The 17,319-nt window shown below is 41.5% G+C and overlaps 1 protein-coding gene across 2 annotated transcripts in view; it reads left to right on the top strand.

Moving 5' to 3' along the window:
• The window catches only part of lrp2a (low density lipoprotein receptor-related protein 2a), a 361,142-nt gene that overhangs the window by 305,098 nt on the left and 38,725 nt on the right, over positions 1–17,319 (top strand). For both annotated transcript variants that reach the window (XM_078552334.1, XM_078552333.1), the window contains exons 62-68: positions 373–495; positions 610–738; positions 3,094–3,225; positions 7,735–7,866; positions 13,655–13,798; positions 14,944–15,109; positions 15,698–15,826. In XM_078552334.1, the coding sequence (XP_078408460.1) occupies positions 373–495; positions 610–738; positions 3,094–3,225; positions 7,735–7,866; positions 13,655–13,798; positions 14,944–15,109; positions 15,698–15,826 (955 nt within the window). The remainder of the gene's footprint in view (positions 1–372; positions 496–609; positions 739–3,093; positions 3,226–7,734; positions 7,867–13,654; positions 13,799–14,943; positions 15,110–15,697; positions 15,827–17,319) is intronic.

Raw genomic sequence — 17,319 nt, 5'->3', positions numbered from 1 at the left:
CCCAACCTCCTAGGGAAAGCCAATGTTTTGCTACTTCCCTTTTAAACTTGTTTATTTTGTGCGTAAAATGATCCAGGCCTCAGAATTGTTATATTTTATCTATTGCAGGATCACTGAATCATAGAAAATTACAGCATAGAAGGAGGCCATTCCCTCTGATCATCCCTGTGCTGGCTCTTTGAAAGATCTGGCCCACACCCCTGTTTTTTTTGTTAGTAACCCTTTAATTACAGAGTCATGGAAAAGTACAGTACAGAATAGCATAAATGCTTACCGTATTGATTAACAAATGAGAATATCAAATCCCAGGAACACTAACGCTTAGTTATTTTCAACAAATGTCCAAACTTTTAATCCAATGTTCTTTTCCAGTGGACATCCCGTGTGACTCTCCTTTCCGCTTCCGTTGTGACAATAATCGCTGTGTGTACGTACGTGAGTTATGCAATCATGTAAATGACTGTGGAGATAGAAGTGATGAAAAGGAAGAACACTGTAAGTCTGTGTTCATTATTATTCACCTCTCTTTGATGACCTACGTAAAGCAACTATTACCCATAGGCACACACAGAACAATGGCAGTTAATGGAAATTTTCTTTCTCAATTAGGTAAACCACCTACGCCTCACCCTTGCACAACCGAGGAATACAAATGTGGGAATGGAAACTGCATTCCTGTCCAACATGTGTGTGATAATTATGCTCACTGTGCTGACCAATCTGATGAATTAGGATGCAGTAAGTATGCTGATGTGCAGCTTGTATAGCCATACATAATGACTCAAATATTCCAGTCCCAGATCGTCGGAGATGGGATGCAAGTTGGGAGATGCACATCAGGATCCCATGGAAGATCTGATGTGCACACATGCCCTGAAATTGCCCAGGAAGGTTAAACTTCTGAAGAGCTGATTTCCGCTGCCCAGGACCCTCTGGAAATGTCTCCGACACCGAACTCAGTGTCAGAGATGTGGATCAGACACACAGGACTTGGATACTTGCCCTGAAAATGTTATACTGGTTAATACCTGATTTAACTCAGTGATTAACCAACGTAACTGAACCGAGTACCACAACTGACCCCTCCAATCAACCCCACTCCCGACCCAACCCGACTGTCCCCTCCCACCCAACTAACCCCCAACCCGACTACCCCCTTCCAACCAAGTAACCCCCAACCAGACTCGACTCACTCCCTCCACTTGACCACCTCCCCAAACGACTAACTCCCCACCAACCACCCTCCCCACTGACTACCTACTCACTCACCCACTCATTCACCTACCCACTTGTGCACCCAGTCATCCACTCGCTAACCCATTCACTCATCCATTCATCCACCCACTCACTAACCCACTGAAAGACTTAAGATCTTTATAAACTTACCTGAATATGGCAGCTAATGACCTAAAAAGGGTGTGTGTCCATCTTTTCCTGTGTTCATCGATCTTCAACAGAGATGACCACACTGACCCATTGCTACTGCAGCTGGAATCAGAATTCCCAGTTGAAAATGGGCAGTATCATCGAGCCAGAAAAAAATTCATGAGCAGCAGCAATATTCCAGCGTTGCCGCTGATCAGAAGATCTGGATTAATATGTGTAATGCATCGAATAAAAAAGTGGGGAGGTGATGATATTAAAATATACAGCAAATGTTCATATGATGCTGATCTCTCGTGACTGAAAAGTTTAACTAAAATACACATAGCAGTAATTTGTACATGACACATACAATAACCAAAGCAGACAGTTAGCTATAAGGTAGTAACTGAATCAATGGATTGACTTTATAATCAGCAAGCACAAGTAGATTGCATTAATATCTAATGTCAGATAATTCTTGTTAACAATACCTATCTTTTTGTTTCTACAGGTAGTCTAAAGTTTAAGTTGCAGCTTCAGATTAGTGCTTTTGATTGTGAAATCTATTGAATATGTCAGATTGAAAGGTAGTAATGATAAAATTGAAATTGGACTGAAAGTACACAGTAGCATAAATTTGGTAGCAGTATGGAGGAAATCTTATAACATGTACATGTGGAATATTGAACTACAGAGTACAATCTGGTGCATGGTATGAGTCAATCAGACGCCTACAAACGCTAAAACGTCCAGGAACCCATATGTCTCGATGATACATTAACTGATCATCTGTCTTCTACAATATATATTTATTTTTAGTCCTTACTGACAGCATAAAAAAGACTTGTGAACTTTACAGCTGAAGTTACCAGTAACAAACAACAGCGGGAATCAGTGGTGATAATTTGCAACTTACAAGAATGTCATCTTCAAAAACAACTTTGGGTTTTAAATTCTTGGGATGGAGGAGTTTCACCTTTCCATAAAGTTATATTGGAAGTATAGGAGTGAGATTGGTTTCTGATTTCCTGGTACTTTTCACCCTGAGAAGCGAAACCAAGCTAGTGAATTATATGACAGTTTTACTGCATCCAGTGCAAAACCACTTGAGTAACTTAACACTTATGTGGCTTAGTGCTGAGCCTGAGGCTTGTGTGCAGCCAATTTGTAAAGTCTAGGACAATTTCTAAACTTAAGTAGCATTGTTTGATATTCTGAGTGTGGGTGTTTGCACCTGTGTTCTTAAAACAACAAAAATGCAGCTGAATAGCAAAGATATGCATTTGCACATGAGCAGAAACACGCTCTTCCCTGGCTGAGTTCAGTGCTAGGATCCAGCAAATTTAAATCACAATGTAATTTCAGCCCTGTAGCAGTAGATGTGGTCTTAGCCACAATAACAGTGCTGTAATTAACTATACGCCCTGGTAGACTTATGTGTACATTAACTCCTATTCCACACTAATAGTGATTTGCACTACAATCTCAGCGAAGTGTGTTGGGTAAAATGAAACTCTCCCAATGTGCTCAGCTTGCAACAGGAGAGGCTCAGTGCAGCAGAGCCAGGCTACTCAAGGGTCCAGAATTTGAGTAATCTCATCATCTTGCTTGTTCCTTTCAATGAAGATAAAACATATTTTGTCACAAGGTGATGTGTTGAAGTAAGTTAAAATGAGAGATAACTGTATTTTGCCACTAATAAATAAAAGTATATTGTTCTTTCTTTAGACCATGGTACAGAACGATCTTGCACAGAAAACCTCTGTGAACACAATTGTACAGATCTGAATGATGGAGGTTTCATCTGCTTTTGTAGGCCTGGGTACAAAGTAAGGGAGGATGATGTGATCGCCTGTGATGGTAAATCCTTAATCTGTGTGCTATATATTTTACCAGCTTATCATTAAATTTAAAAAGTTACCTGGACGATCTGTGCTGGCTGATACAAAGACCTGCCAGAAAAGTTGAACTTTGAAAGCTGAACAAACTGTTCCTCTATTCATATTGTGATTTTCTTGTGAAATATTTTTAATCATTGAAAATCAACACCAACAACTGGTGGTCAGAAAGCATCGCTCAGAGTATTCAGAGTCCATACGTGATTTCCTGTCTTTCCCAACTTGACAGGCAACAACAACATCAACTTGCATTTATGTTGATGGAGAAAAACAGAAGTGAAATTTACTTAAAAATTGGAGCTGAGCTGAATATTGATATATTTGAAGGGGCAACTAAAAGCTTGGTTAGAGTGAATGATTTTAAGGAGGATCCTATAGGAGTAGAGGGAGATGCAGCTAGGTGGAGAGGTTTAGGGTGGAAATTCCAGAACGTAGGGACAAGGGTAAGCATGGCCATCAATGGTTGGACAAGTAAAGTTGGGGATGTACACCTAAGGGACTGAAGCCAAAGGAACGCTGAGTTTTCGGAGAGTTGTATAGCTGGAGAAGGTTATATAGGGCAGAATTTCACAGTTGGCGTGCGGGGGCGGGCCCAACACGCCGATGCGTAAAATGACGTGCGATGACGTCAGGCGTCCATCCTGACGTCACTGTGCGCCATCGTGATATTTCGGAAGGCATTAATTAATGGGCCAGTTAAGGCCCTTGAGGCAGCAATTAACATTGACTTTGCGCAGCCCGTGCAATATTCAGGTCATCTTGTGGGCGCAATGGGCAGGCAGGTAGGCCACATTTCCAAAAACCTCATCCGTGGATGGGATAAGAGGGGTGAGTGGGCTCGCTAATGCGAGTTGTTAGAACTGCTACTTGCTTGTGTAAACAGGACAACCTCATTTCGCTTCAGAGCTGCTTTGACAGAAATAACAGGCTTCAGTTCAGGACTCCAGAAGAATCATAACACCTGGGGCCTTTCAGGTATCAAACAGCCTTCTCTTACCCTCGTAATGGGGATTGTGGTCTCTGCTTGAGGCACCTCCTCTGAGGAGGAAGAGAGGGCCAGAAGTGGGAGGAGGCCAGGTGTGCATATTCAGCATCCAGGGGAGCCACCTGTGGAAGGACAGGCGCAGGCACAAGGGGCGCAGGGCCAACAGGAAGTTCAAGGCAGAAGGGACCGCAGAAGACGCCACTATCCTGCTGCTAGGGTTTACAGGCGGCAATGCGGCTATCTTAATATGACTGACGTGCAGTGCCGAAGGAGGCTTCATCTCTCAAGGGAGACAGTGACCTCCATCTGTCAGATGATTGGCCCTGAGATCAGCTCCAACTGTGTGGGTGGGCACCCTGTGCCAGTGGCGCTGAAGGTCACGGTGGCCCTCAACTTCTATGCCTCCGGCTCTTTCCAGGGGTCGGTGGGTGATGTTTGTGGAATCTCCCAATCAGCTGTCCACAGTTGTGTCAAGCTGATGACAGAAGCTCTGTTCAGGTGGGTATTGACTTTCATTCAGTTCCGTACAGGCGAGGCCAGCCAGACTGAGCGAGCCAGAGGCTTTTCTACGATTGCTGGGTTCCCCCACATCCAGGGTGCAATCGACTGCACACATATGGCCATCAAAGCACCAGTGGGTGAGCCGGGAGCCTTCATTAACAGGAAAGGATTCCACTCCATGAACATGCAGATAGTATGTGACCATAGGATGCAGATTCTGCAAGTCTGTGCGAGGTACCCAGGCAGCTCCCATGACGCATACATCCTGAGACACTCCTAGGAGCCGAGGCTCTTCAGTGCAGGGAGCAGATGGATCAAAATAGGGGTTAGAACACTGAATTTGAGATATTGGAGGATCAGGACCAATATAGCACAGCGGTTATAAATGACTGGGGTGTGATTTGGGATAACTAGTAACATTCGCGCCACACAAGTGCCAGGTAATGACCATCTCCAGCAACAGAGAATCTAACCATTTGCCCTTGATGCTTAATGGCATTACCAACACAGAATACCCAACTACCCTAGGGGTTGCCATTGACCAGAAGCTTAACTGCACCAGCTATATAAATACTGTGGCTACAGGAACAGGTGAGAGGCTAGGAATTCTGTGGCAAGTAACTCACCTACTGACTCCGCAAAGCCTGTCCACCATCTACAAAGCACAAGTCAGTAGTGTGATGGAATACTCAGCACTTGCCTGGATGAGTGCAGCTCCCAAAACGCTCAAAAAGTCAACACCATCCAGGACAAGCAGCCTGCTTGATTGGCACCCCTTCCAGCATCCTAAACATTCACTCCCTCCACCACCAGTGTCCAGTGGCAATGTGTACCATATATGATACACTGCAGCAATTCTTCAAGATTCCTTCAACAACACCTTCCAAACCTGCAACCTCTACCACCTGGAAGGACAAGGAAAGCAGAGGTATGAGAATGTCACCACCTGCAAGTTCCCCTCCAAGCTACACACCATCCTGACTTGGAACTATGTTGCCGTTCCTTCACTGTCACTGGGTCAAAATCCTGGAACTCCCTTCCTAACAGCGCTGTAGGTATACCTACACCACATGGACTGCAGCATTCAAGAAGCCAGCTCATCACCATCTTCTCAAGGGCAATATGGGATGGGTAACAAATGCTGGCTTAGCCAGTGATGCCCAGAACCGTGAAAGAATAAAAAAAAGTTTCAGGCATCAGAGTTTTTGATGAAGTGTTATTAGATGGTACTTGTGATGGAGAGGATATGGGGTTGGAAGCTTAGTTCAGGGTGAAATAGGTCAATAAGATTGCAAACAACCTGCTTCAGCCTGAGACAATTGGCAGGTGAGGAAATCAGTAGCAGTGGTGGGGACCTTCCCACTGTTTAAACTCTTTCAAGTTATCAACAGTCACAGTTGTACTCTTTCGAGTACAATCACAGTTCTTGGTTTTCCGGGAGTGGGACATGAACCCACAACCCTCTGATTCAAAGGCGAGGGTGCTATGAACTGAGCCACAGCTTTAACTGGAGGTAGTTGAAGCTCCATCAGAACTAGCTGCCAGACAATCAGGTTAATGATGAAGGCAGTAGAGGGGAAAAGAGAGGGGGTGGAAAGCACATTTGGCTGTTGTCAGCATGCATATGGAACCTGATCACATGTCTTCAGATAACATTACAGTAGTTTGATGTGTGAAGCCTTTGAAAGTTAACCATGTGGCACAACTTTTAAGTTGAAATTTCAGTGTGTGTCCTACTGAAATATTGGTAGCCAAGGAAATTCTTTAAGGCTGTAAAAGCTTGGTTGAATAGTGAATATGCAATAGGAAGGTGGGTAACATTTTGTGATTTGCAGTCTTGTGCCATCTGATAAAGTTGGTTAATCTTACCTTGCCAGTCTCCTTAAGATCACCTAAATCTGTCACGGGTGTTGCATTCTGTCTGAGTGCCACTCTCTGCCAGACCTAGTACACTGCTGTCTTATGGGAAAGGGGTGCTGAAAGACCAAGCAAGACACCTGCCTCACATTCACCTCATACAACAGCATATCTACTTTACCAGGTATTCAAAAAAGAGATTGGGGTCTCTAGCACTGCAGTTGCCTACAGACTATTTTATACCTCATATTGTGTTTACCCTTAATTGTTTGCGATTTGCCTCTTCTTTTCCTTCTCTTTCCTACCTCTTCCCCCCCCCACCCCACCCCACCCCACTACCTTTCCCTCTACCCCCCCACCATCTTCTGACTGTCCCTTTTTAAAAGGGTGACAAATATAAAAGCAAAAATACCTTCCAAGATATCTATGCTCCACCAGTTCTGGCCTCTTGCATATCCCCCATTTTCTTTGCACCACCTTTGGTGGATATGCCTTCAGCTTTCTAGGCCCATAACTCAACAATTCCCACCATAAATTTCTCCATCTCTTTACCTCACTGCCTTCCTTTAAGACACTCCTTTAAATCTAATTCTTTGACCAAGCTTTTGATCACCCTAATATCTCCTTAAGTATTTTGATGTAAATTTTTTAAAATCGCTCCTGTGGTGAAACGTGGGATATTTTGCTGTGTTAAAGATGAGATATATATTTACAAGTTGTTCTTGTTAACAGTCACACTTCAAATGTTGGGCAAAAGTTTGAATGCGCTACTACTGATAAGATATTGATGTGATGTTAGAACTGCCTTAGAAAACTAAAATTGTTTTAATGGGAGAAGAGTTGATTGAGAGGAGACTTGAGCCAGTTGAGCCAGTTTTTAAAATGCTGTAAGGCACAAAAATGAAGATGTAAGTTGTATACCTTACTCTTATCCTGTTTGATTCCACTGTTTGCTTCAAATTGAGTCTCTGCATTTAAACACTTTGGGCAGAATTTTATGGCCCCGGTAGGATGGGGCTGGAAAAAACAGCGAGCTGTTCAAAATTCCATTGATTTCGGCGGGACTGGACAATGGGAGGGGCCGTAAAACTCCACCCTTTCTTACTGCGTTTTTTTCTCACTATTCAGATGTCAATGAGTGCGAGGACTTTGGCACCTGTCCCCACATTTGCAAAAATAGCAAAGGAAGCTACGAGTGTTTCTGTGCAGAGGGATTTCGATCTGTTGTGGAAGAACTTGGCACTCGGTGTATGGCAACTGGTAACTGCATTCTTTGAGTATTCTTTTCCTGCCCTCACATACTGCAAGATCAAATAAAGAATAATTGTAAACTTCGTCATATCTGCCTCACCATTGACGTGCATTGAAAGTATGGAATTGCTGTACTTGCATAGCACATAAAAACTATACCCGCCATTGATATTTAAGGCTGATAGAGTTACAAGCATAACTACCCTTTTAATGATGTGATAACCATTGACTGCCAATCAATCACAAACAATTAGCTAAGTTAACCAAAAATTAACTCATTTAAGTGTGAAATCTCATTCCTTCAAGTTGTGAATTGGTTTAGGAAATTTTTTAAATAATTAACTTTTTAATAGTTTTTCCTTCCTTTTCTTTCTGTTTCTTTTACTCTCGCAATCCAATCTTTATTTTCCTTTCTTTATTTCTCTTTTTGTATCCTGATTTGCCACTGTATTCACTGGCTTTAATTCATCCTCCACCTCAGTCTTCTGCTGTCTTTTTTGCAATCCCTAAACTTCACAGGTTTTCCACAGGTGCCCCACCCCCTGCACCAGTCAGATGCCAAAGTGTCCCTTAATTTATTCCCCGAGAGTTAGTCACCCTCAGCAACTTAATAACCAAAACATTTGATGCTAAAGGGCACAGGGACAGGTCTACCTAACATCAAAAACCATTAGATGTCCTGCTACTGCAAAATCTAATGCAGATATTTGTTGATATTGAGATGGCATAGTCCAGATTTTCAGCTAACTAATCATTAGGCTTTCCTTTATAATGCAACTGAATAAATAACCAGTTAAGCAATAACTCAGAATTAGAAAAAAGACTCTAGAATTCAATGCCTTGGGCAATTCCCACATAGGACTTAACTTTCTTATTAATCACAGCAATAATACCACAGATTTTAAAAAGCCTGAATGGCCTGGATCATAGTGCAGAACAAGACCAAGATTATAAAGAAGAAAAGGGAACATTAGATAAATCAAGAAATGTTGATTAGGTGACATGAAGGGTTAAAGGAGCGTTAGGTTTGTATTGTTGCAAGATTGAGATTAAAGGGGTTTACTTTGCTAACCTTTACATTCTTCCTGTCTACAAAACTAGACACAAATATAATGGGCTCAGAATTATATCACATTCAGCTGTTTTATTTTTGCTTCCTTTTGGGCTCGGTCAGAATCCCATTTGGGTCTGCACTCGACATTGGAGGCTTCTATCCAAAGCAGGCTGGTGCTTAACTTCAGTATAAAAATGTGGTGTGAATGGCTTCCACTCCACTTTCTGGCTGATGGTTATGCTGAGCTCCATACAGGAAACCCATGGCCTGAAATTGGGCTTGGTAGCACCTGTTATTTGGGCATTGCGTGCGCTGTTTTGGGACCAAAACAGCATCTGCTGCACACATGCACAGTTCTGCCATTGGTCACGCTGGATGCCATATTGATGAAGGTATTAATGCATGCATAGCTAATGTCTGTCAGAAATATGCAGAACACACAGATCATGACGTCAGTCAGCTTGCAACACTGAATTGACACCAGTGCTGTCATTTTGAAGCTTCACACTCCAGCTGATGGCCCCTCTTAATCTCACATAAACAAACACAGATTAAGCAGCATGAAGGGCTCCCATCAGTGCTACTTAAAGGGATCTCAACTACTTATAGGTTTATTGTTGGTTGATTTCTTCTGGCTGTTGGTATGATTCTACAAGCGTTTGGTACTTTCTATATTTTCTTCAAGTTGCAAAAACCTGCAGGGACTGGTGTGACAGGTGCTGAAGGACTTTTGCTGACTTCAAGTCTTCTGCTCAAACCAGTTGCTCCCAGACACGAAGAGCTTATTAAGACTTCCTCTCAGCATTGAGCATGACTGAGAAAAGGATCAGAGGCTACACAGAGCAGGGCAAGCAGCTAAAAGAGCAAGGAGGAAGGGGAGAAGGCCTTTCATATCCATAGAGGGTCATTGGGGAGCAGATCTGTTGGAAAATAGATTGCAGAAGTACTGGAGTCCCTTTGCAGGCAGATACCAAAGCCATGATTATAGCAGTCTAAGCTTCCACTGCAGTACTCAGACATTGGATGGATGCTTCTTGTGCTGCAATGGAAGCTGAGATATTGACCATCAGGTGCTGCATCACAGTTAGGTCCACAAATGTGTGAACGGAGTTGGACACCACTTTCATGCTGTAAAGGATGAGCGCCAAACTCTGCACAAAGCTCTCTGTTGAGTTTGTGCTGGACACCTCTATGCTCCTTTACATTGAATGCAGATTTTTCTGGCAGGCTTTCCAATGCACAAAACATTTTGTCGTGTATGCCCATCAGCCTTCTTCTGGAGCCTGTCCCATCAAAGTCCTCATCTGAGTCTTGTGCAGCAGAACTTTTGTGTGATCTTGTCCCTAGATGAGCTGGCACCTATGCCATCCTTGCCCTTGCTCTGGCAACAGCACAATTCTGTATGTGTCTCTCCACACGCAGGACCCACCTCTGTGCTATCTTCTGAATTACACAGTGTCAGTATCTGAACTGGTGGAAATGATTCTGTGAATGAGAAATCAAGCGATGGTGTATCTTCATCATTACTCTCCTCTTGCTCTCCCACCACTGCCTGGCCAAGTTGCAGTTCTTGGGTATCTGAAAGGTAAAAGGTACAAGGGTAAGGTCATGGTGAGTCTTGGGGAAAAGTAAGTGGTGCATGTATACACCATCTGCAGCTTGCAAATGAAAAGAAAGTGTGAGATGAGGAGGTGGGATGTGAGAAAGAGGATTAGCTATGAGGATATCATCATCTTCAGTAATTTCATCCCCGTTGCTAACCATGGCCTCAGCAATAGTTGTTCCAATAATGGTCAGCACCTTCTCCGACATGGGAGTTAGGCCATGCCAGTATGCATGACCCCTCCAGTAAGTTTTTCCTGCCACTGGTAGTTCTCTTGGCCTGAAAGAGAGAGGAAAAAGTGTGGCAGTGAGTGCCATGGAATCTGGTTGTGTGTGTGCAAGCAATGAGCTGTGGGTGTGAGGCTTTCAGCAGTGATAAATGTGTGAGGGTGTAATGAGCATTTAAATGCAATGTATGAGTCCTGACTATTAGAGATTGTTGATGGGTGACTCATGGGGCATTGTAAACTGTCTGAGACTAGTAGTACAGTTGGTAAGACATGGCATTTGAATATGCATGTGCTAACATTTACCACTCATGTGAGGTCATTGCTGTATCAAGGTCCTCAGGGCTTGACTCCTGGTATTGATGACCCAATACCTTTTGGTACTGTGTCTAGAGGACCTCCTGGCCCTGGATATAAGATGTCTCTCATTTTCTTCACCTCTTTCGACAAGACCTCTAGTGCAGCATTGGAAAACCTTGGAGCGTGATCTCTTCCCTTATTGTGCCATTTGTCACTGTTTCCCAGGTCAGATTCACTTCATTAATAAAAACAGAAAACACTGGAAAAAATCAGCAGGTCTGGCAGCACCTGTGGAAAGAGAAATAGAGTTAATGTTTCGAGTCCATATGACTCTTCTTCAGAACTCTATAAATATAAACATGGCCCCCTGCTGAGATAAGTGGTTCTGGAACTTTTGAAACTCAGTCAAACACCCATAATGGGCTCAGCTGTCCAAACAAACCCTGAGAAATCAAAACAATGGAGCCTATTAAAACTCAAAAAATGGACTTTTTCTTTCTAAGCTACACCAGATGTCCTGTCAATCAAAGTCATCCAGGAGCAGGTGGCTTTTTTTCTCCAGGTGGAAGCTACTGAATTTTTAAAATCAATTTAGAAGGATTCTGGATATTTAATCACTTCAGATTATTAAACCAGAGATCCAAAGCAGTGTTTTCTTCAGTTTTGAATGTATTTGAGCACTTTCCCAATGGAAAATGTACTCTAATGCATCTTAACAATGCTGGTCAATGTACTGGTCAACTTACCTTTTGAGGACAGATCCCCATGATGAGTCACATATATCTACACTATAATATAGCATCTAATAGTGGCATCTGAAGTTGTCAAAACATTTAATGCTTACCTGTTAGAATGTTCCCAACTCCTCAGCAGGATTTCCCTAGTGATCACATGCTGTCTAACAAAGTAGGTTTTCTTTTAGGGCTTTCAAAATGCACACCAGCACATGGAAATAGCAGGCATGTGTGCAGGTAGGAAATTCAAATTTCCTGTAGGGCTTACAATGGCAACCCCAAACTTAGAAGAGGTGCATGTGGAGTCGTAAGTCAAGGCCTTCCCAACTTGCAAAAAAGCTACACAAAAATACTGCGGCATTGGGAATGAAGAGGAAATTTATGTTTGCTGTCAAATGTCTCCAGATTTCAGGTTTCCCAACCTCACCCCACTCCTCTTTCGGGAGTTAAAAATCCAACCCCTGGATTTGACTTATGTTATGACTACAGCTGATGTTATTGCTGAGCAAGCCAGACCCCAGAGTGAAGTCTGTCCCGCTGATCATACACCTTTTTCTATTATTGTGAAAACAAGGAGGCAGAGCTACTGACCTCAAAAACATGGAACTCCAGTAACACCTTGAGAATTTTAAAAACTGAAAGATTTATTAAAAATAAAAAGCACTTAAGCACACAAGATAAAAGTTATGCAGTTAAAACAGTCTTACAAAACAACCCCCAAATAACATGTTTGGTTAAAAGTACACAATTGAACTCCTTTTTGGCCACAACCCCTTAGAGATTTTTAACCATAAAAATTCAGTAAATATAACCCAAGTAAAGGAATTATTGTCACTTTAATAAATGTACATCTCATGACTTCTCAGACACTTACACTCTGATGTGGAATTCCAAAAGGAGGTTCAGAAATGAACTGTTTCCTAAAACAAAGACTTTCCTGGCTTAGCACTGAGTTGCTTTCTTCAATTCAAATCTTTCACAGCTTTTCAGCACTCCAGTCCACACAAGCTGTCTTCAGTGGGCAGTCCCCCACAGCAACCCTCTACAGTTAAACAACTCTTTCCTTAAATATATTTTTCCCCTTTCATCTCAGGTTCCATTGTCCTCAAACACCTGTTTGAAACTCAACTTCTCCAAATATAAAAATCTTTCATGTATTCTATTTTGCCTCTACTTTTAGGTCAATAAAATTTAATATACTTTCCCCTGTTTACCCATGGGACCCCTGTAAGATGCAAATGTTCCCTGTCATCTCTGAACTCCCTTTTGAAATTCAACAGCTGAAAACCAATTTCCCCACTTATCTCACAATGCAAGTTTCAGATCCAACCTCTTTACTTGCAACACAAACCCACCACAACCTCATTACAAATGCACAAAACTAACACTTTTAATCTTTTATCTTTTAGAGCTCACAGACACTCTGTCTCTAGTAACCTTCCCCCTGTTTAATTAACCCTGGACACACACACACCCACAGCTTTCTACACCAAAGAAAGTGTAGGAATTTCTAATCACAGAAATATAAAAATGTACATCTCTCACACTTGCAAGTACAGATTCCAAAGATTTCTGTTTGCTCTGCTATGTTTCATTTCGATTTGATTTACCCTGCTGGTACTTAGATTTGTGCCAATTGCTGTTAATGAGTTATCTCCTCTCAGCTCCTTTTACTTGCACCAGTCAGGCTGAATTGGTGCCAGTAAAGACAGGTAAGATCTTTGGAAGGATGGCAAACAGGTTAATCTGCCCAAGAAGTGCGTCTTGACCCAAGAGCGGAACATTGCACACATCCATATCTGATGGTAAATTGCTGATGAAAGGCCCACGGTAATGAATATATGACAGAACTATTAATAATTTCCCCTGTTGAATTTCAGGAAATCCTCCTATCTTGCTTTTGCCTGATAGTGTACGAATTCGGCGATTCAGCATGTCATCTGAGCGATATACAGATTATATTCAGAATGAGGAGGACATCAAAGCCATTGATTATATCTGGGATTCAGAAGATCCGGATCTCAGTATGTAAACAGTGTTAAAATTGGGTTTAGTTATGATAGTGAATATACTTCTGGTAATAGTGTGCAAAGATTAAAAATCTGTGGATCATATATTTTGATATCCATCTAAAGTCTCTTGATTAGGAATAAATCATTAGGAATATTGGGCTGGATTTTTACTGAGTCGGGGAGACTGCTTTGGATCTGATTCTGGGATTCTGGCCCCATTCCCAGTACCCCCAGTTTTTGCTAGCTGCCTGCACTCTGCATGCCTGATCTGGCTGGTGCCATTGCAGGGGTAGGCATCTCCTAACCTCCCCCAATTTTCATAGAGTCGGGCCAGTTTCTCAAAGACTTGTGGCTCATGGCCACTCAGAGGAGTCATGAACCATAGCCTGGATGAGGGAACCTTTTGAAAGATAACTTTAATAGGCCCTACCCACATTCCCATGTCAACTCATGCCCCCCACCCACCCCAAAGCCCCAGTACCCTCTGTTGCAACCCATTTCCCTCCGACCACCCCCCCCCACCCCCCCTTGGCCTCTCATACCCTCCATGCCAACCCATGCCCCTCCAGCCACCCAATGCCCCTAATACCCTCTTTGACAAACCATGTCCCTTCACTCACCTCCTCTAGCCCCTCATACCCTCCATTCCAACTCATAGCAATTCCTTACCCATTCACACAGTATACATTCTGTGCAGAACCAATGAACCCTATGGTAACAATGGATAGAAAAGCTTTGAAAAACTAGCCATTCATAATTTTCTTAGAAAACTGCTGTTGCTACCTCCTTGACTTGTCCTTTATTTCAGAAATTAAAAAGGCAAAAATATATAGGATTAATTAAATGTTGAATCAGCATGGAGACTTTCTTCAGCTGTTATTGTTTGTGACATACCCGTTGCCTTAACCTATCATCATGGTTGTGATGAGATTCATCAGATCTGCACCCAGCCACTGAGTGAAAAATTCCATCATACGGAATGAGCAATTTGTAGCATTTTCCACATGCCTTCACTTTCACTTACCTTCCCAAAATATAGAGTGAGTAGAGTGAATAAATATTGAGTACAGTGTAAGATGAAAATCACGTCACTTATTTAAACCTATATATTTGCAAGACACAATAAAAAAGTAACCATAGCTTTCTCCTTTCTGCAGGTGTTGTGTACTGGACTGTTCTGGGACGTGGCTCAGAGTTTGGTGCTATAAAACGAGCCTTTCTCACTACGTTTGACGACAATGGAAACAACCCAACTGCAGCAGTGAACTTAAACCTGAAATATGTAGTGACTCCGAATGGCATTGCTGTGGACTGGGTTGGAAAGTAAGGAACAAAAAAATGCAGATCTAAGTATGACATTGTTTGAAGTTTAGTTTTAATAATTAGGATTGTTTGGGAAATTGAATTTCTCATGATCAGTTGACCTCTTTGAATCAGCTTCACAGTTCCCACTGAAGTCCTCAGCCAAGACCAAGAAACAGACTTTATAGTTTCCAACCCTTCCTCTCCCCACACCCTCTCCACATTCCCCCCCACCCCAGCCCCCAAATCTGGTGCGTATTCAGGAATATTTAGGACCTAATTTTCCCCTCCTTACTGAGTTTTTGGCCCTGCTCCCCCATCAGCCTATCAGAAGTATTGCAGGGTGGACTGAGATAGCCGACATGCCCTTTGCATCAATTTTTCTCATTAAGTGGAACAGAAATCTAATTTATGTGAATAATAAATTGCATAGAATCAATGGAAAATTTACTTTTTGATGTGCTAACTTTAATTTCTTTGCTCTTCTTAATATAATAAATAGTTAACAATTGAAACAATGTTAAAACGATTTCAACAAACTCCAGTTTGATTGGTCCGGGCAGAATGTTGAGCCAAGTTTGATAATGCCAATTTCATTTATTTTTAAAGACATATTTATTGGACTGATGCCAGCACAAACAGAGTTGAGGTGGCAAAACTAGATGGAAGGTATAGGAAATGGTTGATTTCCTCTCAGCTCGACCAGCCAGCTGCTATTTCCGTAAATCCTAAACTTGGGTAAGTAAATTGTTAAAAGTTAGCTCCACAGTAAGATTGTATACATATTTTAGATTTTAAATATTTAATATTCCTTAAATCAGTAATTTTCTTTTTGTAAAAATGCTATGTCTTTCTGAAAAATATTGAGCATTTTCTTAAAAATAGTGAACATTGACTTGAAACAGTGAAAGGATTTATTTAAATTCTGCCTACTTGTTTCTTACAAGCCGTTTCAATTCCAACTTAAATGTCAAATGTAACTCAATTGATATTACTCTCCCCAAGTCAGAAAGTTATGAGCTTATGTCCTATTTCTAGACTTAAGCACATAAATAAGGTTGTCACTTCAGTAAGTGGAGTGCTAAATTGCTGGAGGTACCATCTTTGGACCAGACATCAAACCAAGGCCCCATCTGCCTATTCAGATGAATTGCACCACTTGAAGAAGATCAGGCGGTTCTCAATGCCAGCTTTCTGCCCACAGCCAAAGAATAATCTAATTGGCTCATGGTCTCATTTGCTATTTGTAGGACCTTCCCATGTGGAAATTGTTTGCAGTATTTACCAACAAAGCAACAATTATTATTTGGAAAAAGTGATTCATTGACTAATACGTACTTTGGGATGGTCATGAATTAGGAGCTATTACATTCAAGTTTTTTCTCTTTTTATAACCTATGAGAAATGAATTATTTAAAACTCTTTCACAGGAAATATACTAATACATTTTAGTCAAACGTTAAGCAGATGTAAAAATAAAATATGGTAATATTTACCAAGAATTTAGTGTAGTTTATATTTCAGATATTACCTGCGAAGAATTTAGTTAGCTGAGAATTATTTTAAAATCTACGAAAGTTTAAAATTTCAGAAAAGATATTTAATTCTGCCTCCATTTTCTTTTCATTTTCTGCAGTAGAAAATGTATAGCAAATGTAGGAAAATATGCTTTTATTCAGGTTTTCAACATTAGACTTCATAATATCAGAACCAGAAAGTATGATCCAGTATCTGTGATTTGCAGTTGGACTGCCTCCCAACATGTTACTCATTCAAATTATATATCATCAGACAGACCAGTGTCTCTAATGAATCAAACTTAATAAATTTACAAGCTTTGAGTAAGATTAGAAATTGTAAATATTGAACCACCAATCCCTCCAAAGATTATAGTAAATATATGAAACAAACTCTCAGGAGGGAGCTGGAATGAACCTGTTGAGAAGTAGGTTTGAGGGTTACAGGGGAATTTATGTCTAGCGCTTGATATTTTTTTCAGGGAATGTTCCCTAAAGTAAAGAAGTAGGAAGTAGTGTGGGAGGGAAATCCATGTTAGAATAATGCTGCTTGCCTTGCTCTGGATTCCTGGTGTTTTTATGTGTGTAGTGAATGCCACCCATGGCAAGAGTTAGAGCAACAATCTATCCTTTTACTGCTGATTACAGCAGATGTAGTACAGATTTGTTATTGTATACTTCAACTCTCTGATAAGAGGATAACAAATACAGATG

This window comes from Cetorhinus maximus, chromosome 11, assembly GCF_964194155.1.
Source record: "Cetorhinus maximus chromosome 11, sCetMax3.hap1.1, whole genome shotgun sequence".
NCBI lineage: Eukaryota > Metazoa > Chordata > Chondrichthyes > Lamniformes > Cetorhinidae > Cetorhinus > Cetorhinus maximus.
This window is presented reverse-complemented; position numbering and strand designations above follow the sequence as displayed.